General features: G+C 39.7%; 1 protein-coding gene across 2 annotated transcripts in view; it reads left to right on the top strand.

The window, feature by feature from the left end:
- The first annotated feature begins 4,105 nt into the window (after positions 1–4,105).
- LOC116101173 (cytochrome P450 2C70) overlaps positions 4,106–24,474 on the top strand; it is a 31,197-nt gene continuing 10,828 nt past the window's right edge. Inside the window, exons 1-6 of one of the 2 annotated variants that reach the window (XM_031384829.1) lie at positions 4,106–4,290; positions 7,419–7,581; positions 10,829–10,978; positions 18,639–18,799; positions 20,651–20,824; positions 21,692–21,833. In XM_031384829.1, the coding sequence (XP_031240689.1) occupies positions 4,123–4,290; positions 7,419–7,581; positions 10,829–10,978; positions 18,639–18,799; positions 20,651–20,824; positions 21,692–21,833 (958 nt within the window). In that variant the 5' untranslated portion in view covers positions 4,106–4,122. The remainder of the gene's footprint in view (positions 4,291–7,418; positions 7,582–10,828; positions 10,979–18,638; positions 18,800–20,650; positions 20,825–21,691; positions 21,834–24,474) is intronic. The other variant, XM_031384828.1, reaches the window with a different exon arrangement.

Genomic DNA, 24,474 nt, shown 5'->3' with positions numbered 1-24,474 from the left:
CAAGAACTTCAAGTCTCTGAAGATGGAAATTGAAGAAGATCTCAGAAGATGGAAAGATCTCCCATGCTTGTGGATTGGCAGGATTATTATAATAAAAATGACCATCTTACTAAAGGCAATCTACAGATTCAATGCAATCCCCATCAAAATTTCAACTCAATTCTTCACAGACTTAGAAAGAGCAACTTGCAATTTCATCTTGAACAACAAAAGACCCAGGATAGCCAAAACTATTCTCAACAATAAAGGAACCTCTGGTGGAATCACCATCCTGGATCTTAAGCTGTACTACAGAGCAATTGTGAAAAAACTGCATGGTATTGGTACAGTGACAGGCAGGCAGATCAATGGAACAGAGTTGAAGACCCAGAAATAAACCCAAACATCTATGGTCACTTGATCTTTGACAAAGGTGCTAAAACCATAGAGTGGAAAAATGACAGCATTTTCAACAAATGGTGCTGGCTCAACTGGCAGTTAGCATGTAGAAGAATGCAAATCGATCCATTCCTATCTCCTTGTACAAAGCTCAAGTCCAAGTGAATCATGAATCTCCACATCAAGCCAGATACACTGAAACTAATAGAAAAGAAAGTGGGCAAGAGCCTTGAGTAAATAGGCACAGGGGAAAATTTCCTGAAAAGAACACCAATAGCTTCTGCTCTAAGATCAAGAATTGACAAATGGGACCTCATAAAGTTGCAAAGCTTCTGTAAGACAAAAGACACTATCAATAGTACAAAATGTCAGCCAACAAATTGGGAAAAGATCTTTACCAATCCTATATCTGATAGAAGGCTAATATCCAATGTATACAAAGAACTCAAAAAGTTAGACTCCAAAGATCCAAATAACTGTATTAAAAAGTGGGGTACAGAGCTAAACAAAGAATTCTCAACTGATGAATACTGAATGGCTGAGAAGCACCTAAAGAAATGTTCAATATCCTTAGTCATCAGGGAAATGCAAATCAAAACAACTCTGAGATTCCACCTCACACCAGTCAGATTGGCTAGGATAAAAAACTCAGGTGACAGCAGATGCTGGAGAGGTTGTAGAGAAAGAGGAACACTCCTTCATTGCTGACGGGATTGCAAGCTGGTACAACCACTCTGGAAATCAGTTTGGCGTTTCCTGTGGAAATTGGAAATAATTCTACCAGAGGACCCAGCTATACCATTCCTGGGCATATACCCAGAAGATACTCCAACATGTAATAAGGGCACATGCTTCACCATGTTCATAGCAGCCTTATTTATAATAGCCAGAACCTTGAAACAACCCAGATGTCCCTCAACAGAGTAATGGATACAGAAATTGTGGTACATCTACACAGTTGAGTACTACTCAGCTATTAAAAACAATGAATTTATGAAATTCTTAGGGAAATGGATGGATCTGGAGAATATCATCCTGAGTGAGTTAATCCAATCACAAAAGAACACACATGGTATGCACTCTCTGATAAATGGTTATTAGCCCAGAAGTTCGGAACACTCAAAGTACTATCCACAAACCACAAGAAACTCAAGAAGAAGGAAGACCAAAATATGGACACTTCATTCCTTCTTAAAGGGGGGGGGGACAAAATACCCATAAAAGGAGTTGCAGAGACAAACTATGGAGCAGAGACTGAAGGAAGCGCACTCCAGACTGATATAGCTGTCTCCTGAGAGGCTCTGATAGTACCTGACTAATACAGAAGTAGAGGCTCACAGCCATCCATTGAACTGAGTACAGCTTCCCCAATGAAGGAGTTAGAGAAAGGACATAAGGAGCTGAAGGGTTTGCAGCTCCTTAGGACGAATAACAACATGAACTAACTAGTACACTTAGAGCTCCCAGGGACTGAACCACCAACCAAGGAGTACACATGGTGGGACTTATTGCTCTGGAAGCATATGTATAGAAAAGGATGGTCAAGCCGGTCATCAATGGGAGGAGAGGCCCTTGGCCCTGTGTAGATTCTATAGCCCAGTGTAGGGGAATACCAGGGCCAGTAATTAGGAGAGTGTGGGGTGGCAAGCAGGGGGAGGTGGGAGGGAACAGGGGTTTGTTCTTGTCCTTGTGTTTTGGGTTTTTTTTTTTGAGGGGAAACTGGGAACAGAGAAATCATATGACATGTAAATAAAGAAAATATCTAAGAAAAAAAAGAAAGTTAAATAAAAGAAAAGTCTTCCAAGCTAAAGAAGCCCCAGCCAGACAGCCTAGCACCGAATTCTAAAGACTTTCCAAGAGGATCTAATGCCAACACTTCCCACATCACTCCACAAATCAGAAAGAGAAGGAACATTCCCTAATTTATTTTATGAGGCCATAGTCACCCTGATACCTAAACCCACAAAGACTCACTAAGGACAGAATTACAGACAAATTTCCCTTATGAACATAGATGGAAAAATATTCAATAAAATACATGCAATCCAATTCCAAGAACACATCAGAAAGATCACCCACCATGACCAAGTAGGCTTCCTTTCAGAAATGTGGAGATAGGTCATCATGTGAAAATGTGTCCATGTAATCTATCATATAAACAAACTAAAAGAAGAAAATCACATGATCATTAGATGCTGAAAAATCTTTTGCCAAAATTCAATACCCATTCATAATATTTTCTCCCTTCGAGAGATCAGGGTACAAGAGACAAACATCAAAATAAGAAAGGCAATTTATAGCAAGCCTATAGACAACACCAAATTGAATGGAAAGAAACTCAAAGCAATTTCACTAAAATCATAAGCAAGATAGGGATGTCCACTCTTTCTGTTATCTATTCAATATAGTACTTGAAGTTCTAACTAGAAAAATAAGATCATAACATTAATAGTCTGATAGCCAAAGGGAGGGCCATATGCATCTCTGTTTAGAGTGTCTTCACTCTTGCCAGGGCAGTTCCCAATGGCATTTAATGTTCCATGGGATCAGGTGGAGGAGGAAAGAATGGAGGGAGAGAGTAGGGAGAGAGACAGCTGGAATTGGGGGACATTTGAGTGATGATGTGGAAACTTCCTAGAATCTATGAGGGTGACACTTGTGAAGACTGCTAGTAATGGAGGATAACGAGCCTGAACTGACCATCTTCTGTAACCAGGCAAGCCTTCCAGTGGTGGAACTGGGACACTAACCTGGCCACAAAATCTTTGAACTACAACCTGTCCTGCCTGTAAGATTTGCTGGGGGTAATGGTGGCTCAGAGCTTGTGGGAGTGGCCAACCAGTGACTGGTCAACTTGAGACCCACACCAGGAGTGGAAGCCCTTGTCTGACACTGTAGAATTGGTGAGGAACTGGAAGCTGGATGGCCCAGAGACCTAGGATAAAACCAAACACAATTGCCCTCCCCTTCCCCCCAAAGAGGAAAAGTCAATGAAATGATTCTTAATGGTATTCTACTATACTCACAGATTGGTGCACAGCCCAGTTATCAGAGAGGTTTCCTCCAACAGCTGATGGGAACAGACGCAAAGACCCATAGCCAAACATCAGGCACAGCTCAGGGGAACTCTGAAGAAGACTTCAGGGGGAAGGATTGTAGGAGCCAGAAGGGCCAGGAGAAAATGGCCTGCAGAATCAAGTAGGCAGTAGTTACAGGGGCTCACAGAGCCTGAGGAGGGATTCTTTTGTTTGCTCTTGGGATTCTTTCCCTCTTAGTGGTTTGTCCCATCCAGCCTTTGTATGAGGGTTTGTGTCTAGTCTTACTGAATCTTGTTATGTCGTATCTAGTTGAGATCCCTGGGAGATCTGCCCTTTTCTGAAGAGAAATGGAAGAGAGGAGAGATGAGGTTGCAGGGAGGACTGGGAGGCATGGAAAGAAGGGAGATTGTGGTCAGGATATATTGTATGGGAGGTGAAAGAATAAAAGGAAAAAAGAAAAAGTATATAGGCATCCGTACTGTCCTCTAAAGAAGGGAGAGTTATGTTGTAATGACAAACACCTTTTTTTACAATTGTTAATATTAGAAAAAAGTGATGTTAGGAAACAGGCAGTTTTGTTTAAACAGATCAAAGTATACTAAAGATAAAGAGGTCACACTCAAAGTCCAAACACTGTGTCCTCTCTGGAATTGCATTAATAGACCCTTCGAACGTCAGCTCTCAGTGCGTTCATCCCAGTCAGCCAATGGCTCTTTTCACCTTTCTGGGGATTTTCCTCTCTTGTTTTCTTTTTTTTTTCCTATGGAATCAGCACCGTGGCAGAGGGAAGCTCCCACCTGGCCCTACTCCTTTACCAATTGTTGGAAATATTTTGCAAGTGGATATTAAAAATCTTAGCAAATCTATGGGCATGGTAAGTGTGATTAGTTTCCTTTCAGTAGCTTCCTTCATTCCTTTGTTCCTTTGTTCTTTCCTTCCTTCCTTTCTTCCTTTTAAAAAAGAGAATTATTTATTTGTTTTATGCATATGAGTACACTGTGGCCATCTTCAGACACACCAGAAGAGGGCACTACATTCCATTACAAATGGTTGTAAGCCACCACATGGTTGCTGGGAATTGAACTCAGCACTTCTGGAAGAACAGTCAGTGCTCTTAACCGCGGAACCATCTCTACAGCACCCCCTCCCCTTTAGTGGTTTTTAGTGAGTGAATTATACATCCTTAGTACAAATAATATGTAGTCCTGGACTGGATGCAGATGTTACCAGGGGCCAAGAAAGAAACAAAGTGTAGGAATACAGGTTTACAGCGCAGCAAGGAAAGGTCTTTTAATATCACAGTGACCACTTTGATAGCTAGATAGATGGTTGGTAGATAGATAGATAGATAGATAGATAGATAGATAGATAGATAGATAGATAGATAGATAAAGAGATTCAGAGGCTTCCCTTGGGTTCACAGCCTTGAAGTTTTATACAGGTGAAAAACAAAGGCAAGCCTTGAGGTGTTTGCACAGCATGGTCTTATTTATTAATGTTGAGGAAGTTTCTGGTTAAGGGTTGAGACAATGTGCTGAGGAAACTGATTTTATTCTGTGTCCAGGAAGCTGTTAAACTGCTCAGGGATAATCTCTTGGGATTCTGGATGTGGCGCTTTGGTTCCCAGGAGATGACCATCTTTGTGTAGAGGGTGTTTTCTTCACAGAGTGAGCTGCCTACAGAGCTTGCCTGTTCCTGGTGGTTTAAGATCATTGTTGGAGGCTTCCAGGGGTTCTGAAACAGAACCTCATGTTGATGGCTTCAATATTTAAGCAGGAAAATTAGCCTCTTATCAATACTTGAATAAACACCTAGCCTACACTCAGAGTGAATTGAACCACACTTTAAGGTCGAAGAGACATGTATGAACTGAAGGCAGAGATGTTAATATTTATCCTGCTTTAGTTACTTAAGCACCAGCAGGCCCAACTCGAGTGTGTATTGTGTGTGTGTGTGTGTGCCTAATATACATACACGTGCATCCATGCATATGTGCATGGACATGTGTGTTTGAGTGTGGACACATATGTACCACAATAAGCACATGGCAGAGGACAACCTTGGGTATCTGTCCTGCTTGTCACCTTATTTGAGACAGTGTCTTTGTCAGTTACTGCTGTGTATCTCAGGCTAGCTGGCTGTGAGCTTCTGGGGATTCTCTTGTCTGTCTCCTCTCTTGTGGAGGGAACACTAGGATTGCATGTGTGCATGACTGTGCTCAGTGTTAGGTAAGAACACCGAGTACTTTATATATGGAATTATGTTTCCAGCCAAAGAATGAAAACAAAATTTTTAATGCAAGCCCAAGCCAGTCTCTAAATCTGTGCTCTAAATAAAGCTAGAAGGAAACAGAATCCAGGAAGTGATTTGTGACAGTCTGGAGCAGCAGAGTCCATGTTCCCAATGTGTCCCAGGTCCCTTTCAGTACATCAATTATTCTCTGATGAACTGCAGTGCATGCAGAACAGTATTCAGTTACAAAATATATTAATTTATGCGTTCTCAAATCTACATTTTTTTTCCTAGAAGATACAATGATTTGGAGCCAAGGACATAACCAAGGTTTCGATAATTCTGAGATTCTTATCGACTTTTCTGGATAATGAGTCAATGACTTCTCTGTCATTCACATGGCGGTCATTCCCTGAAACATGAAGGAAATCTATCTTTTCCCTGAGACAGTCAGTCACCATGGAACTCACTGCCTCCACAGTTCCTTCTTTCTGGGTTGGGAGCTCTGAATTAACTCATGGCTTAATTTTATGAGTTTTATAATTTAATGAGGCCAATTTTAAAATCCTTCTGAGCTTATTTTCTATTTCTCTACCATTTGGTGATTCAGCACAGGGGAGTTGACTGTTCTTGCACTCAACAGCAATGAATGGCTGCTTGGCATCAGGTGCATGCTCTGTGCATGCAGCTAGTATAAACCTTGTAGAAGTTACAGCCTGGGTAGGAGACATATCTTGCTTGGTCCTCGATACTGTTAGAACTCAGAACCATCAATGTATGGATGACATGGAGAAAGGATGCAGGAGATGATTATTAGTGTTTAGTGGGGGTGACTGAGAGAAATGCCTTGTATTCAGGAAGAGAAATCTGATGCAAATGTAGGTTTATCAGGAAAAGCTAAAAGTAGAATTTGAGCAAATATGTATAAGTCTCTGTTGCACTGAAGAACAGTAGTAACAGCAGTGTTGGCAAGAACATAATGGTTATGGCTGCTTAAATGTCATTTCTTATTAAACTACTGGGTTTAAAGTCAATGAATAGGTGAATATTAGAATGTCTCTTTGGGCCTCTCCTCCCATTGACACCCAACAAGACCATCCTCTGCTACATATGTGGCTAGAGCCATGGGACCCTCCATGTGTAATCTTTGGTTGGTGTTTAGTCCCTAGGAGCTGTGGGGGGGTCTGGTTGGTTGAAACTGATGTTCTTCCTATGGGGTTGCAAACTCCTTCAGCTCCTTCAGTCCTTTCTCTAACTCCTCCATTGGGGACCCTGTGCTTTGAGCATCCCCTCTGTATTTGTCAGGCTCTGGCAGAGCCTCTCAGGAGACAGCTATATCAGGCTCCTGTCAGCAAGTACTTCTTGGCCTTCACAATAGTGTCTGGGTTTGCTGACTGTATTTGGGAAGGATCCCCAGGTGGGGCAGTCTCTGGATGGCCTTTCCTTCAGTCTCTGCTCCATAGTTTGCCTCCGTATTTCCTCTTGTGAGTATTTTGTTCCCCTTCTAAGAAGGAGAGGCCCTTGGTCCTGTGAAGGCTCGATGCCCCAGTGTAGGGGAATGCCAGGAGAAGGAGGAGGGAGTGGGTGGGTGGGTGAGGGAACACCCTCATAGAAGCAGGTGGAGGGAGGATGGAATAGGAGGTTTGTGTGTTGGGGGAACCTGGAAAGGGGATAACATTTCAAATGTAAGTAAAGAAAATATCCAATAAAAAAGTCTCTTTGGTATGAATGAAAATATCACCTTCACTGTTCACTCTGCTCTGTTTTCAGCTAGCAAAAAAGTATGGCCCTGTGTTCACTGTGTACCTGGGTATGAAGCCCACTGTGGTGCTGCATGGATACAAAGCATTGAAGGAAGCTCTGATTGACCAAGGAGAAGTGTTTTCTGATAAAATGGAATCATCGTTACTCAGTAGAACCAGCCGTGGTTTAGGTACAGCTCTTTGTTAGGGCGCATCCAGGACTGTGCGAGTGGCAATGAAGCTAAACAAGGAAGAAAACTGAGAAACTAGAAGTACTTATGAGTCCATGAATGACTGTAAAAATTCAGAACAATTTAAAGATAGCACATGAGGCACACTTTTTCCTGCAACCTTTGCTCTTGTCACCATTCCACTGCCCTCTCCCAGTCCTGTCCTTCTTACTGATTCCCTTCCTCTTCCCAGGAGCCCTATCTCTGTTGCGCACACATTACCCTCTCCTTTCATCTCCTTATCTTAGATGTCTTCTTCCTTTCTCATGGGCTTTCTTCTTTCACGTTTGCACACACACACACACACACACACACACACACACACACACACACACACACATATCCATCCACACAGAGAAATACATGCATACAGACATCATACACAAAATACATAACACACAAATATACATCTCTAGGTTCCCTATAACAGAAAAAATGTGGTATTTGTTTTTTAAAGTCTGGATTCTTTTACTTGAAATAGTCATTTATCCTTTCTTTCATTTTCATGTAAATGGGATTTCATTTTCTTTATCTTTGCACAAATCTTGACTAACATGCATTAGTAGATTTTAGTGGCCTTTGGCGTGATATTTCTGTACAAAGATACAGCGTCCATTGGTGAATTTGACTCCCTTTCCTCACCCTTCCCCACCTCCTCTTGACTCCTAGTAATCATTAATGAAAGTCAGTGTAAAAAAGGGGTCATTAACCCATTTTCAAAAGTTTGCACACACTGTTCCAATGAAGCATTAAGTTTGAGCCTGTGCCTAGGGCGTACACATTTTATAGTACATCTAGTAGGAATAACAGTTAACAAAGAGTACACAAGGAGGGACCATGGCTCCAGATGCATTGTAGCAGAGGATGACTTTATCTGGCATGAATGGGAGGGGAGATCCTTGTTCCTGTGAAGGCTTGATGCCCCAGGGTAGGGGAATGCTAGGGCAGTGAGGCTGGAGTGGGTGGGAGTGGGTTTCTCCACCCTTGTAGAAACAGGGGGAGTGGGTGGGATAGGGAGTTTTTGGAGGAGAACCCAGGAAGGGGCATAGCATTTGAAATGTAAATAAATAAAATAACCAATAAAAAATTTAAAAAAATATAATGCTTAAGAGACTGAGACAAAAGACAAGAAAGGAAAGTGATGGGCTAGAGAGATGGCTCAGCAGATAAGAGCACTGATTGTTCTTCCAGAGGCCTTGAGTTCAATTCCTAGCAACCACATGGTGGTTCACAACCATCTGTAATGATATCTGATGCCCTCTTCTGGTATGTCTGAAGACAGAGACAGTGTACTCACATACATGAAATAAATAAATAAATCTTTAAAAACCCCTAATATTTAAGGAAAGCCACGAAATATCTTAGCCACCAAATATTTGGATTCAGGGTCCAAGTATGGATCTAGATATTTTTAAAAGTATATGTAGTATGGACAAAAGTATAGATATGAATATTTCCAGACTTATATCCACTTTTTTGATCTTTAGGAATTGTAAGGAACATTTGAGTGTAGTGGGATGAGAGCAAAGACACACCCATGTTCTCTCCAGAAGAGGACCACTGCCATTCAGTGTTTATGCATTGCACTGACATTGATAATGATTTTTCCCTTTTAAATTATTTTTGAGATTATAAGATATAACATGTTTATATTCCTAAATATAACATGCTAAATTTATATAATGTTACTTGTTTGCATGTTTTCAGGACTATTTGTATTGAATAAAGAAATCACTAGGCATAGCTGTGGAGCTCAGTTCCGGTGGAAACATCTGCAAAATATTTCTGCACCTAAAGCTGAGGGAACCTTGTAGAAAGCATGTGGAAAGACTGTGAGAGCCACAGGATCTAGGAATTTGGTGTGAGAATGTGTCTCCTATGTCAGAAGCCATATGTCTCATCAACATGACTTCCCAGACATGAGGTGAAACAGGATGCCTCCAGTAGACATGCCAATGCAGATGGGAGAAAGCCTCAACCCTATACAACAAACGATAAACAACTGAGAAATGTGGAGAGTAGGAGAACAGTTTCCCCTAGGAAACTAATTCAACCACTTGGAAATGTGTTTGAAACAAGTGCAGATGCTTCTCAAGTCACAATGAGACATCCCAGCAAACCCATCTATGCTAAAACTAGTTGACAGTGTAGTTACAATAGTTAACCGACAAATTACCATGACTTCACAGAGCACACTGCAGAGTATGGGTTATTGTCTTTCATGGTTGCGTGGCTGGTTAGGCTGTCTGACATACTGCCCAAGATTAGGAGGGCTTATTATAACCCATGTTAGTAACCTAAGAAAAGAGGAACATTCAATATTCTTATTAAGGTTTACACTTATCAGGTAGCCATTTTCTATTAATTTATAGAGGACAAGCTGCAGGTTGAAAGTGTGCTAGCTGGAGAAATCAACTGTATATCAGTTATTGGTTTTTAGAGCTGGTATAAAGCTATCCAGTCTTTAGATGGAGAAATGAGTTCTTGAAAAAGTGCTTCTCTGCATCATCCTCTAAAACTTCCTTGACAAGTTTATTTTTTATGGGCTTATCTTTTACCTTGATCTTGTTTTTAACTTAAAGAATTTTTGTTGAACTTTTTAGATTAAAAGATCTCACAGTACATGCAAGAATTTAATCAAGCAGAGAATGAATTTTCATCTGCTCTCAATTTCTATACATATCCCTTATCTGAGGAACACAGTGTTGTGAGATCTCTTCTAAAGCTGAAGTTTCTGTACCCACCCCCTGTCTCCACTCAAGGCAATGAACATACCAAGCAATCACTTAACCACCTGATCATAATCCAGTATTCATTTTTCTGGAGAATCATCTCTTGATATTTCTAAACATCACAAGCAGAAAAGCTAGCCCTGACTTTGTCTCCTTACAATTTATTATCTATGTGATCGTAGAAGAAACACTTTGCTGACATCCTCCTTATAAGCAAAATGGAGGAGACCAAAGATTCACAGAGGTATTCTGAGGTTTTGAGAAGTTAATGGTAGAAACAAGCTCTTCAGCATGTGAAGTCTAGAGCCCTGATGGTGAAATACTAGATTGCATTGAGAGGTATCAGGTAAGGTGGGGCTGACAATCATGTCTCCTATGCCTGCATAAGAGTCAGTATTATTTCCTGAGATGAGTACTCTCAACTAGAATTCATAATAATAGATTTATTTATTTATTTATTTATTTTGTTCTAACAGGCATCGTCTTCAGCAATGGAGAAACATGGAAGCAAACACGGCGTTTCTCCCTCATGGTCTTAAGGTCTATGGGGATGGGAAAGAAAACTATTGAAGACCGAATTCAGGAGGAAGTCATTTATCTGTTGGATGCATTGAGAAAAACCAATGGTGTGTATCCATTTCTATAATTAACAGATAGGAAAGATGAGTTTTTATTACAAATAGGTGTTTTATAAACACTGAGTCAGAGTGTAATTGAGGGTGACTCTGCTCCCATGACAACGGTAAGACATGAGGTGGTTATGATGCTAGTCTTTCCAGGACCTGCACTGGCCAACTGTGTGCAATTACTGTTCAGTATTATCCATGGTTCTTGTTCTCATGTGGTTATGGAAGGAAACAAAGGTACAGACAACAGGAAACGTGTTAGATGTGGAAGTAGCACAGAAAATTCACCTTACGTTGGTAGGCCGTATCTAGCCACAGGTCTACATCTAACTGAAAAACTATCTACACCAGAAAGGAAAATAGACATCTTGGCTGCATTAACTTTGAAAAGTAAGAGTTTTCTGACAACTTTTTGAGAAGGGTTACAGGGTGACCAATTGTGTCAAGTGTTAGGGACAATTGTTCACATGGAAAAGTATGAAACGATGGAGCTGCCTCAGTACGAAGCTCAGTGCATGAATTTGTGTGCACATGAAGGTATGGAATATGGTGAAGGAGAAAGAGTGGACTGGAGAGTAGGCAGGCTGGGATAAGGTCAAGGTTAATATATATATATACATATATACATACATATGTGTGTATGTCCATATAACTTCACAATCTAAATTTTTTTTTAATATTTATTTATTATTATATGCAAGTACACTGTTGCTATCTTCAGACACACCAGAAGAGAGCTTCAGATCTCATTATGGGTGGTTGTGAGCCACCATGTGGTTGCTGGGATTTGAACTCCGGACCTTTGGAAGAGCAGTCAGTGCTCTTACCCACTGAGCCATCTCGCCAGCCCTAAATGTTTTGTAAAAGTATCATTAACATATTACTCTTTTTTCTGTGGAGAATTATGTTTTAAACCAATATTTCATAATTTCTAAATGCATATTTATCAGGTTTCTTTTTTTGGTATTACATAGAATGCAATTATTAGGGAGAATCTTTGTATACTCTGGTTTATTTGAGGATAATTTGTGGAACTGAAGTGATTGTGTCAGTAAAAGTTGTTTGGGTAATCTCTAGTACCAAATCATGCAGCGGATGTGCAGAAATGGAAAAGGAGATATACCATGCATTGTGCATATTTTTTGAGTTCACTTTCAAATACATTGTTTTGATTATCCTTATGTGTTTAACTTTTGATGGATTTTAGAATATTAGTAGCGATTTATCTCAGTCTTTGATGTTAGTAATGTAAAATTTACAGTCTGAAAGTCATTGCAGATCTTTGAGTTCTTTGTCAGTTTATTAGAATAATATTTTGTGGCTAACTGAGGTCCTATTTAACATACCACAGCAAATTCAGGTGCCAGATTCTCTGAGCATCCCACAATCCCTACCTGTTACTGGGTATAGCTGGCATGTCCTGTCCCCTACCCCTAAACATTTCCAGCATGGGGGTTGGTCTGCCCTTCTCTATATAATCCAGCCATTTTGCTTTCCTGGTCTTTGTTGTTTTTGTTGTCTACCCTTTACTCCCCTGTATCTCCCCTCTCCCTTTCCTCCTGTCTTCACATGGTTTAGCTGAGGGTCACGTTCATTTCTGAATCTCCCAAATATCTTTGCCTCTGGCTATGCTCTCTTCTATCTATAACAAATCATCTCCTCCACCATACCTAGGAACAGTCATGGTCTTCCTTTTTTATTTCTTTGCCTCATTCATCTGGTGCTGAAACCTGGGATTGGCATATATGAGCTCCCTTTCAGGGAACTCAGCCTCTCTGAACCAAGTTGCTGATCTCACTATCCTAAGGTATGTACAGATTATTTGTTTCTGCTGGTTCCTGCCGTCCATCAACTCTGACCCAAAATTCCACTTTCTGAGTTACTTCCACATGCTCTAACTCCATGCTACACCTTTCTGGGATATTTCTACTAAAGATCCTGTATCCCTTATGCCTTGCTTTTTCATCTCTCTCTGCTGGATAAGTGTAACCTTGAGCTGCCTGCTTTGTCTGCTGTTACTACAAAAGTCACATCAGTGTGCCAGGAAGTTCCTCTTGCCCTCCTTGATCCTCACTCATGTGAGTAAGTGAGTTCTGCCTTGCTGCTGGGGTATGGGAATGCCACTTGGGCAGGAGAAAAGGGAGACACAAGATTGCTTGTGAGAAGCAATCAGGGAGTGGAAAAACACAGTCTAAGGTGGGGGCCTCCAACAGAGTGAAAAAACATAGGCTGAGGCTGAAGCTGGGGTTCCCTGACTCCTGGACATCCAGATACCTCTGGAAGTCTTGGGGGAGCTGGGAAAGGGGGCGGGTGAGGGGGTTACTTATAGCTCATGGGCGATTGTTCTTAGCTTAAGGGTGATTGTCCAGGAGTGTGGCGGGGCCTTCTGCGGGAGACTGCTCTGTAGATGAAGGCCTTCTCCATGCTCTTGGAGGCAGTTCTTGATGAGAGAGACAGTCTTTGGTCCCAGACTGTTTATTGCTTTTTCATTGTGGAAAATGGTTGCATACCCCCTCCTCAGGGTGGACCAGAGATTAAATACCTTTCGTAGGAAGGAATGTCCAGAAAGGGAAGCCTATTGGCTAAACCCTCAGGGCCTCTAGATATCTCATAAGCAGGGAGAACTCAATTCTGGGCTACCTGACCTTAGGTCATGTCCCTATGTAGGGAGTGTGGTCATATGCCTTGGGCCAGGAATCAGATAGCATGCAGAACCCCAGATGGGTTCTGGGGTCTCTGAACCCACTCAACCATACCAAGTTTCCTGGCAGGGTCCACTGCCCCACAAGTAAGGATGCCTCTCCTCTCTGATTTGGAACTTTTTTTTTCTGACAAGTTTCCCATTCTGCTTGGGAATGCCACTGGGTCTTTACTGAAATGACATAAACTCACAAAACAAGTTTCAAAGTAACTTTTAAATTTTATTCCTTTATTTAGAAGAACTTGTTTTTACAAAGACTACTCCCAGAAACCAACCGCCTGTGTCTCATGGTAAATGGTTGGATGGAAGTTTAAAGTTTATATAAGTTCTGAGTGTCTAAGAAGGTGTTCTAAGGTTTTTAAATGCAGGTTATAAAGGTCTAAGAAAGTAATTTAAGGTTTTTAAAGATCTGAGAATTCAAAAGTTTAAATATGCAAGTTAGAAAGTTATAAGACCATTTCAAATTTCTTTCCCTCTATACTATTGTTATCCAAAAACTTCTAAAGTTCAAAATTCCATCTTCAATCAATGAAGTTCTGATAAGCTAATAAAGGACTGAATATTATTATCAGTGACAAGTTCAAGATTTAAAATATTCTTTGGTTGTCTTCTAAGAAGAGACATAAAAGTACTTCTTGATTGTGCTAAAAACATCTCTGTCCAATCTATATATTCAGCCCTCTGGAAAGAGTGCTAAGGCTTTTAACCCAGAGTCAGTTTTGGATTCCTAAGCTTTTACCATCACTTAAAGGCAGGAGTCTCCTGCCTTTTCTGAAATGTGAATTTCAGTACAGACCTCTAACAGTGGCAATGCCACCAGATACTGGGGGTTGGTCTGCTGCTGTGTATACAGATGCTAATTTCTGAACCCCAACTTCTGGTTGCCCCAAGACAACTTTGCTCCCCAATTTAAAGCTATTGGTTAAATAAAAGTAGCTACAGTCAACTGGGGAGAATAGAAGTAAGCAGGGCTTCAATTACCAGGCAGTGATTTGCAGGTAGGGACCACCTGGAGAAGGAGAGTAAGAGGAGGAAGAAGAAAGGGAGAAGAGAAGGAGAAAGAAGGCAGAGAGAACAGGAAGTCTCCATTAGATGTGATGGACCAGGAACATCTGCCTGAGTGAAATGCCCCACCCCACCCCAAGGACAGATATAATGATGGAACAGAAATGACCCGGGTGAGACTCAAACAGCAAGTACTTGGGGAGCTTGGCTGGGAAGTAGCCAGTCCAGTGTTAGAAAAATAGATTAGGGGTAATTCCCCCACTAATTGAGCTAAAGCTAAATATCTACCCTAAGTCCCACTCATTTGGAAGCTAGCCAGGGATAAAAGTAAGTATGTTAATTTACAAAGATATCTAAAATTTTTTATCTCCTTTTGTATACTTAAAAGATTCTTACAAGCTTCAGGGAGTAACTTGGATCACCTCTAGCAGGTCAAGCGAACTCCAGATAAATGCGCCTAAGTTTTTCCAAGTGCCTATGCCTGAAAGTGGGATCTTTGACCTTGGGATTTCCCTACCCACAACTACCAGGACCTTAGGCCTGAGAGTTTCAGATATACCTTCTGTCCCTAATCTATCTGTCCCAACAGATTTCAAACCAGCCACAGACTGCTCCAGCACTTCACCAGCACTAGGTGTTCCCTGGGATTTTGAGTCCTAGAACACTTGCATATAGCTAGCTCCAGGTGGCTCAGCCTCACAAACATCCCAAAGCAGCCTGCAATTCCTTAACCCCAGAAGGGTCTAGCCGAACCTGGACAAAAAGTGAAACAGCCTGCTCTCCGGTCTTTTTCTTCCAGGCTTTGGTCAGCATTCCAGTGTTCTTGGATCCCCAACAACCAAGCCCCAGTGTCAGCAGGAAGTAGTCACAGAAAATAGTACATTACCCCTTATTATTCATTATCAATGAAAAGGTTGGATGTTAGGTCTCAAACCCTGGGACAAAGGGCTATCTGACGAGCCTACTTGGCATATTAAAACAGGCCTGGCCACCAGGTTCTTCCATTATCCCTCGTTCCTATCTGCCACAGGGTAGGCCTGGCATACCCTGCTCCTCTGCCATAAATTTCTCCAGCCCAGGGTCTTGGCTGACTTTTCCCCAGCTGTTCTTCCCTATAGAATCAGGCCATTTTGGTTACTTGGCCTATTTTTTTGTCTGCTCTTTATTCTCCTGGCTGTCCTTTCTCTCCTTTCCCTTCCCATCACATGACTTGGTTCAGGGTAATGTTCCTTCTAGACACTCCCGGAGTCCCTGTCTTTCTCTGTCTCTTCTCTCTCTGTGATATACAATGTCTTCTCCTCCACTATAATAAAAAATAATATTTTGAAATTTGAGTAAGTAAAAAAATGTGCATATGGGAGGTGATTTTGTATATATAATATAATAATACAATATAATGTAATAATATAATATGATATAATATAATGAAATACAATTCAAATCTTGTCTGAAAGCGGTGTGAAAGAGCAGGGAAATTTATACTTGATTATAACTTTCTATTATCTGGCATACATTCGCTCACACTGATCTTCATTCAACCTCTCCACTGGAATTCACACTCCCAGCAATGCTATTTCTTCATTGTATAACTCTAAACACTGGAAGTTTCTTTATAGGTTGTGTAGACCTATTGTCTCTGTAACTTTTACTTTTATACCCAGCTGCTTGCATCCTTTTGAGGTTGTACTGTGATGATTGACACAAGACAGAGGCCTTGTGCAGATGCTGCACACTTGACAGCATAAGGATGGTTTCATGATATTTTCTGGAAATCAGGGTGATGCAGTCAGTAGTCGGTCTGTAAATGGTGGAAAAGGTCAGAGAAGGGCTCGTGCTTTGAATTCCCATTTTGATTAAGAGGTGGCTGTAGGATGAGGAGTCCTCCTGTATTGGCCATGGTAGCATGGGTTAACCTTCTCGTCTGTGTTAAAGGGTCTTTTAGTCCACATGTCCAGAGGTGGGTGCAAGAGAATGAGTAAAGGAAGACTCTAAGAACTGATAATGTGTACATTACGTTCTTTAGCATGCTCCCTAAACTACCATGTATATTTTCAAGCATCTGAGTATATTTGCACTTTCTATCACCATCATGTAAGAAAAGCCCATTTGAATTATCTTAAAGCGTGCTTTGTTAAATGCATTGCATATTTCCTGTGTCTGTTTATTTTTCCCAACCCCAGTTACCACTGTTTTTATTTCATGCTGGAAAATGTAGAAAACAACACTTGAGTATTTGTGTTATGAAAGCTGGAAGTATATCAGACCCAAGAAATATTTTTTGAGAATTTGATACATGAGTTCTAGGCTATATCACTTCCAGCCCATCCACAATTCACAATCATTCTTTCTTACTGTTGCTATTGTTACATCTATACATGCATACATGTACATATGTATATACAACCTACTGAATCTATGTGGCATTGCTTGTATGTACACATGTCAAGAGGTCCAGAGCTGACTACTGTGATTGGAAAACCTCTGTGGGAGTTTATCCTTGGAGGAATAATTCTCACCCTCTCAGCAACCATTGATTGCTTATAGACTGGGCTGACACATACACTCCCCAACCTAGACCAGCCTCTTCATCAATATGGAAATTTAAACTCACCGAGATAGGAATATGTGGAATTTTCCCTGTCTTGGTTGCTATGTCAGCTGGTGTCATTGTGCTGCTCTTGTTCAGGCAACCACATTGTTGAGAGTCCATGGCTACAGTTCACCTGTCATGACTAGGGGATACTCTGTAGCAGTAGGTGCCCTGACATGCAGCTCTTACACTGTATTCTTCCATTTCTGTGTTCTTCCCTGAGCCTTAGCTGTGCATCCGTTAGGGCTGGGTAACTCACAACACTTATTCTCTGAATTCTAACCAGTTGCGGGTCTCTGTAATCCTCTCAATCTGTTGAAAAAAGGTGAAATATAAGGATATTTCTTCTTCTGTGAAGTATAAGGATTAGCATGCACAATACAGTTAGAAATTACTTTTAAATAATTGAGATTTGTATTTAGAAGACAATTAGAAATTGATTTTTTTCACTTCCTCTAAGACCAGAAGTCTCTGACTTGCTTTCATAGCTCTCCCATAAATAGAAGGGGCTGTACTCTGCCCCCTTTTTTTTCCACAGTAGATCTCAGCCTATGAGCCCTGCTTTCTCCTTTGTGTCAATCCGCCCCACTTTTTCTTTTTCGTTTTTGCTTTTTTATTGGATATTTTCTTTATTTACATTCAAATGTTATCCCTTTTGCTGGTTCCCCCAAACCCCTCATACCCCCTATTTCACCCCCCCTCCCTCTGCTTCTATGAGGGTATTCCCCCAACCACCCACTCACTCCTGCCTTCCTGCCCTGGTATTCCTCAACACTAGAGCAACCATCAACAAGCCCACTCTCTGAAGCCAATTTTCCCTAGGAAACTGAGGTGCCCTCATTGTCACAGAACTGCTCAGGGCACTGTGAAAGTAGATGGGTGCAAATGTAAGATGTGCCATGATGAGTGAATATCTCATTCATAAGTTTAAAACACTTAACACACGCTGGCTGTTTTGGATGTAATGAAATGTAAAAGCTTTTAGAAGAAAATAAATTGATTTAAAAAATTAAGTTATTAAGGTTTGTGTAGGCACTGTGAAGAGCTATCCACATTTAGACTTAAGTTGCACTCATTTATACATATTTTTTGAATGATCTATCTTCATGTCTTGTCCTCTTCAATGACAACTTTAGGATGAGGACTTTAGGAGTGTGGTAAAAAGGAGACAACAGTTGGAGACTGCAAAGTACATGTAGTACATTAGATAGTTTATTTGGGGAACTCAGAATAAAGTGTCTCTCACGTCTGCAGAGGTCACAGGGATGATTCTTCACTAGGTAGCTCACATTCCTAACTTTCAATTTGAAATTTTAAAGACTGTATGAGGATTGTATATTAACTTCTAATTTCCTTTGTTCTAGGGTCTCCCTGTGACCCTAGCTTCCTTCTGGCCTGTGTTCCCTGCAATGTGATCTCAAATGTCATTTTCCAGCATCGCTTTGACTACAATGATAAGACATTCCTCGATTTCATGGAGAATTTTCATAGAAAAATTGAAGTTTTAGCATCTCCTTGGTCCCAGGTTCAGTTCGGTTCTATTTATATGTGAAAATATTATGTACTCTCATCCTCCGGGAGAAGGTATTGGATCTCTTGGAACTGGAGTCATAGGTGGTTGTGAGTTACATGATTCGAGGGAGGGCTTAGAACTGAACTTGGAGCCTCTGTAACAGCAGCACATGAACCAGCTCTCTAGATCTAATATTTGTTTACTGTTTTTTTAGAGGCCACTAAATGGTTGGGTGTAGTGATGTAGCCTGAGCTGCATAGTAAGGTTCAGGACATCTTGGGCTACCCTGTCATAAACATGTCTAGACAGACAGACAGACAGACAGACAGACCAAAACAAGAAAACTGCAAAGAAAATGCCAACCAAAAGCATATCAAGATGGTTTAGATGTCTTTAGTTTTCCTTTTGTTCACAAAATTTCTAGGCTATTTATTGTTCATTCTTATTTTTTTTTATAATTACTAACCAATTTGTGAACTATCTGCTTCATTTAAAACTTAAGGGGAAAGATGATATGAAATAGAATAGAAAAAAATTATAGTATCATAGGGCTTCAATTTTATCAAAGCATTTCTTTTGGAAAACAACAGCAGCAGCAACAACAATGACGACACTTTTTGGACTTTGTCCAATATTTGGGGATAGAGATTTAGGCTGAAGAATGCATTTCTTACTATAGTGCATAGTCAGAAGATGTTTCTGACCTATGCTGTATGACCATGAATAACACCTGTTTCTATAGATTACAAGGGCAAAATACATCCCACAAAACAATGGCAATGGAGAGTGAATAGTTACCCGCTTCAGTATTGGAGCAAGAAGTTGAATCAGACATATGAAGCACATTATCCAAAGTAGCTCGGGCTTGCTTTATTTCATTAAAAGGGTAAAGTAATATTTCATAATAAGATAGCAGTTGAGTATAGAATGTCCCCCCCACACATTTGTTTTTTTGGTTTTGTTTTTTTTTGTTTTTTGTTTTGTTTTTCAAGACAGGGTTTCTCTGTATAGCCCTGACTGTCCTGGAACTCACTCTGTAGACCAGGCTGGCCTCGAACTCAGAAATCCACCTGCCTCTGCTTCCCAAGTGCTGGGATTAAAGGCATGTGCCACCATAGCCTGGCCCCCACACACATTTGAAACTATAATCACAACATTTTTCTTTCCCATTTTTCCCATCTAATTCCTCCCATGTATTTGACCCTTCCTTGCTCTCATTCAAATAAAGATTTTTTCTTTAAATTTTGTTACATATATAAAAAGATACACATCAATATATTAGTAAAAGCTGCCTAGTTTGTTAAGTGTTGCTTTTATGTGTATGTTTAAGGGCTGGTAACTTGATATTAGGTAACCAACTAGGAGACATTCCCAGAGAAGACTTAAACTCCCTTTCTCTGCAGTCTTTCCTCATGCAGGGATGGAACCTCATGAGATTCCTACTTGAACTTTAGCATGTCTATTGGTTGGCATTTTTTTAGGTGACTCGTGAAATATGCACAGGGTAAACTGGGATGCAGACTGCTTCTACCCCTGCTATCACTAGTTTGTTGTCTCAGAATTTTTGACTAGTCATTCTGCATCTCAGTATTCTCAACAGGACAGAGGGGATGGTAGCATCAGCACATACATTCATTCCTCTGGAAAATCTGTTGTCAGGAACGAAAATGTGACTTGGGAGTTGCTGGATAGGCTGTGCACACGGTATATCTGATCATTTGATCCATGCTGTGCCTGTTTCTCCAAAGCTAGGCATATAGGAGCACAGGGAAACATGGGAAACTCACCTTTATGAAGTATTGGACAGCTAGCTATGGTCTGGGAGGTTTGCTGATTGTATGAATGCATTTGTTTCTCTTCTAGCTGTGCAGTGCCTTCCCTATTTTATATTATCTCCCTGGAATCCATAACAGACTCTTAAAAGATGTGACTCAACAGAAAAAGTTCTTCTTGATGGAAATAAACAGGCATCAAAAATCTCTGAACCTCAGTAACCCTCAGGACTTTATTGACTATTTCCTGATTAAAATGGAAAAGGTACACGTGACCTTGACTTACTGCTTCATATTTGTCGGTGTTCTGACTCGGCTCTTGTTGTCTTGGTGAAAGTGGGATGGTCCAACTAATGTTCCTTCAGTGACAGATTCGTTGCTTGTGGAACCAATTTCTTAGGCAAATTGTATAGAATATTTGGGGATTGTTAAGATTCTCAGTTTATTTAGAATTAGAAAGTTTATGTTAACCATGTTCTAGGTTAGTTCTTTACTTTGAGGCAGATGAAAACACATTCAAGAGTGATGAGAACAGGCCATTCTATGTAAATGAATCTGCATGAACAGCAGGAGTAATGACTTAGGAGACACAGGAGTTTTCTTTAAAGAGACCCTGGGAACTCTCTGCAGTTGAGCTAAGCTTTGAGGAAATTCCAATTTAGATCAACAGGAGAATAAGCTAGAGGATGGTAATTGTGGTCCTCAAGTGAACTAACTTTGAAAAAGTGACATTAATTTGAATTATGGTGATAGATGTGTGGAATGAAGAGATAAAAATAGTGATAGAGTTTTTATGTGTGTAGTCCTGGAGACTTTAAGCACAGTAATGAGTCAACAGGTCCTAGAACTAATGGTGTTTCTAAGTGCCTTGATATACATTGCACTTGAAAAAGATGACAGAGGAATTAATTTCCTTAGCAGGTGAGAAGCAACTAACAAGAAAAACCATGGAGTTTTGTCCCTTTGATTCTGTTATAACTATGTGAAGGAATCCTAAGCTGGAACACTCTAATGTCTAGCTTTTCTACAAAATGATTGCATCATATTGTATTATTTTTTATTATTTGTAAGCCTTTAAACCAACCAAACATACATATAAACAAAACTAATTCCTCTCATTTATAATTATTAGGAAAAACACAATAAAAAGTCTGAATTTACCATGGACAACCTGCTTGTCAGCATAGGTGATCTTTTTGGAGCGGGAACAGAGACAACAAGTTCCACAATGAAATATGGGCTTTTGCTCCTGCTGAAGTACCCGGAGGTCACAGGTATGATCAGGTGGACAGAGAAATGTCCAATAGAAATGGGCAGATGGCACTAGAAACTGCTCCACTCTTTCCTTGAATAGACATTGTACTAGCAACAATTGCATGAATAATGTGCTTACTTACCATTGGATGAATTCAATTCAAACTAGATCACAGAAAAGAACAAATGTAATAGCTAAGCTACAGCAGGGAGTAGAAGGGCAGTGACCATTATTCTCCCTGGTATGATGTGGAATCATTGATTTGTATTGGGACAAACACAGAACAGTCTTCTTAGGGTCGGAATAGAACCTTCTCACATATTTTTTCCAACATGCTAACAAATGGTTTTTTTTCAGAATTACTTATTATTTAAGCATTTGTTAGCATATATTAAATTATAGGGAATGATGTACTTCATTACAGCATTTCCTTACATATAAAACTATTGTGATTATTCCCCCATTCCTCTCTCTTCCTTCCTCTTCCCAACTGTTTCCTTTGGTACTTTCATGTCTGTTCTTTTCCCTCCCTCAATAAACCAATAGTTTTGGAGGGGATGATGTAGATGTGTCATTTGTGGCTGAGTATTTAAAAGCATTTAAAAGTCACTTATTTTATCCTTGCTGTCTAATCTCTGCAATAACCTCTATCAGTTGCAGCAAGAAGTTTCTCTGACTGAAATCTGGAGTAGCATCAATCTATGGATATCAACACAAATCTTTTTTTTTTTATTGATTTAAGTTTTATTGCATTATGATGAGAAAAGATACATGATTTCAGTTTATCTAAATTTGTTAACATTTAAAAACATGTTTTAAGTAAATAGAATTAAATCACATTCTCGTTTCCCTTTTGTACCCCAACTCCTCCTCCCAGAGACCCCCCTTCAATACCTACAATACCTTTTTGTTATATTCTTTAAAATTTATAAAATATTATAACAATAAAAATTAGTATTATAAAAGTTGTTTGATATAAAACAGCAATCAATTTAACAGTATTATGTAGATGATTGTCTTCAGCAATACTGAAAATACATACATTTTTCTCAATATAAATTTTAAATAAGTCCAATTATATTAACTGTATATTTTAAAATAACGCATCATTTCTAGTATTTTTTAATGAACATAAATATATAGAGTCTTTTTGTTTGTTTGTTTTGTATTTAGTAGAGTTTAAAATCTTGGTTCTTACTGTGGTGCAAGCCCAATATAAGAACAATTTTTAGACATTGGATTTCATTGTAATAAGGCTGTACTTCAATGACCCTCACATCACCAAAGGATTTTACCTCCATAGTAGCTAAGCTGGGAGTTGACAGTTCTACTGCGCCAAGGAATGAATTGTAAGCACAATTTTTGGATACAGACTTCCTGCTATGTTCAAAGCTAATTGACTTGAGTGAGTGACTTTATTCTCAGCCCACAGAGAAAATCATTCACCAACTGTATCAATAAACAATAGTTCTGCTTGGAGGGTGGCACAGACATTAGGTGAGGATAAGAATCTGGTTCATTGGCTGTGATATTTGGAAAAGCATTCATCTCAGAGAAAGAGTAATTCATAAAGTTCTCTTTTTCAAACTTGATACAATAGCTACAAACGTAAAGCAAAGCATTCAGTCTCACTCTTTGTTGTTCTCTTAGAAGCCACCTCTCAAGTTAATTGTCTACATTTCTTTTGGCTGTATAAATACTTTTGAAATATGTAAGCTGTTCTGAAAACCATAGTATAGTGTAAAAATATGAAATAAACAATACTACTAATAGAGAGGCTGAGATAGGAGAAGCATGATTTCAAGACCATTATGGATTGTTTTTGTTTTTGTTTTTATTTTATTTTATTTTATTATTTTTTTCTTTTTTTTGGAGGAGAACCTGGAAAAGGAGATACTGTAAATAAAGAAAACATCTAATAAAAAAACTAAAACAACCCCCTGTCTCCCCCCCGTTCACCATCCCATCCCCTAAAAAAAAAAAAGACCATTATGTGGTACATAGCAAGACACTGTCACGTACAAACAAGCTGAAAGTATATATATATTGTACAATATTGGACCTATTTCTCGAGTTACCAAATTAGAGAGACCATTGGATGACAGCCAACAAATTTCTAATTCCTCATATTTTTGGATTTCAATCAATTAGGATATGTTGGTGATATTAATTTTCATATTAAGATATTAAGAAAAAGTAACTGTCATTTTCTGTTGTTTTTGTTGTAAGAGGTGGAACTAGGTTTGTGTGGGTTTGTTGAAAGATTACTTGCTTCTTCTAGGGTGTAGTTTTGTTCCTTAGGTTGGTGTTTTCCATCTATTATCCTTTGTAGGACAGGATTTGTGGAAAGATATTGTGTAAATTTTGTTTTGTCATGGAGTATCTTGTTTTCTCCATCAATGGTAATTGTGAGTTTTGCTAGGTATAGTAGCCTGGGCTTGCATTTGTTTTCTGGTAGGGTCTGTATGACATCTTCCCAGGATCTTCTAGCTTTCATAGTCTCTGGTGAGAAGTCTGGTGTAATTCTCATAGGTCTGCCTTTATATGTTACTTGACCTTTTTCCTTTACTGCTTTTAAAATTCCTTCTTTGCTTAGTGCATTTGATGTTTTGATTATTATGTGATGGGAGGAATTTCTTTTCTGGTCCAGTCTATTTGGA

Source organism: Mastomys coucha, unplaced genomic scaffold (genome assembly GCF_008632895.1).
Source record: "Mastomys coucha isolate ucsf_1 unplaced genomic scaffold, UCSF_Mcou_1 pScaffold21, whole genome shotgun sequence".
Classification (NCBI taxonomy): Eukaryota; Metazoa; Chordata; class Mammalia; order Rodentia; family Muridae; genus Mastomys; species Mastomys coucha.
The sequence above is the reverse complement of the archived record's forward strand: the minus strand, read 5'-3'. Positions and strand labels throughout refer to the sequence as shown.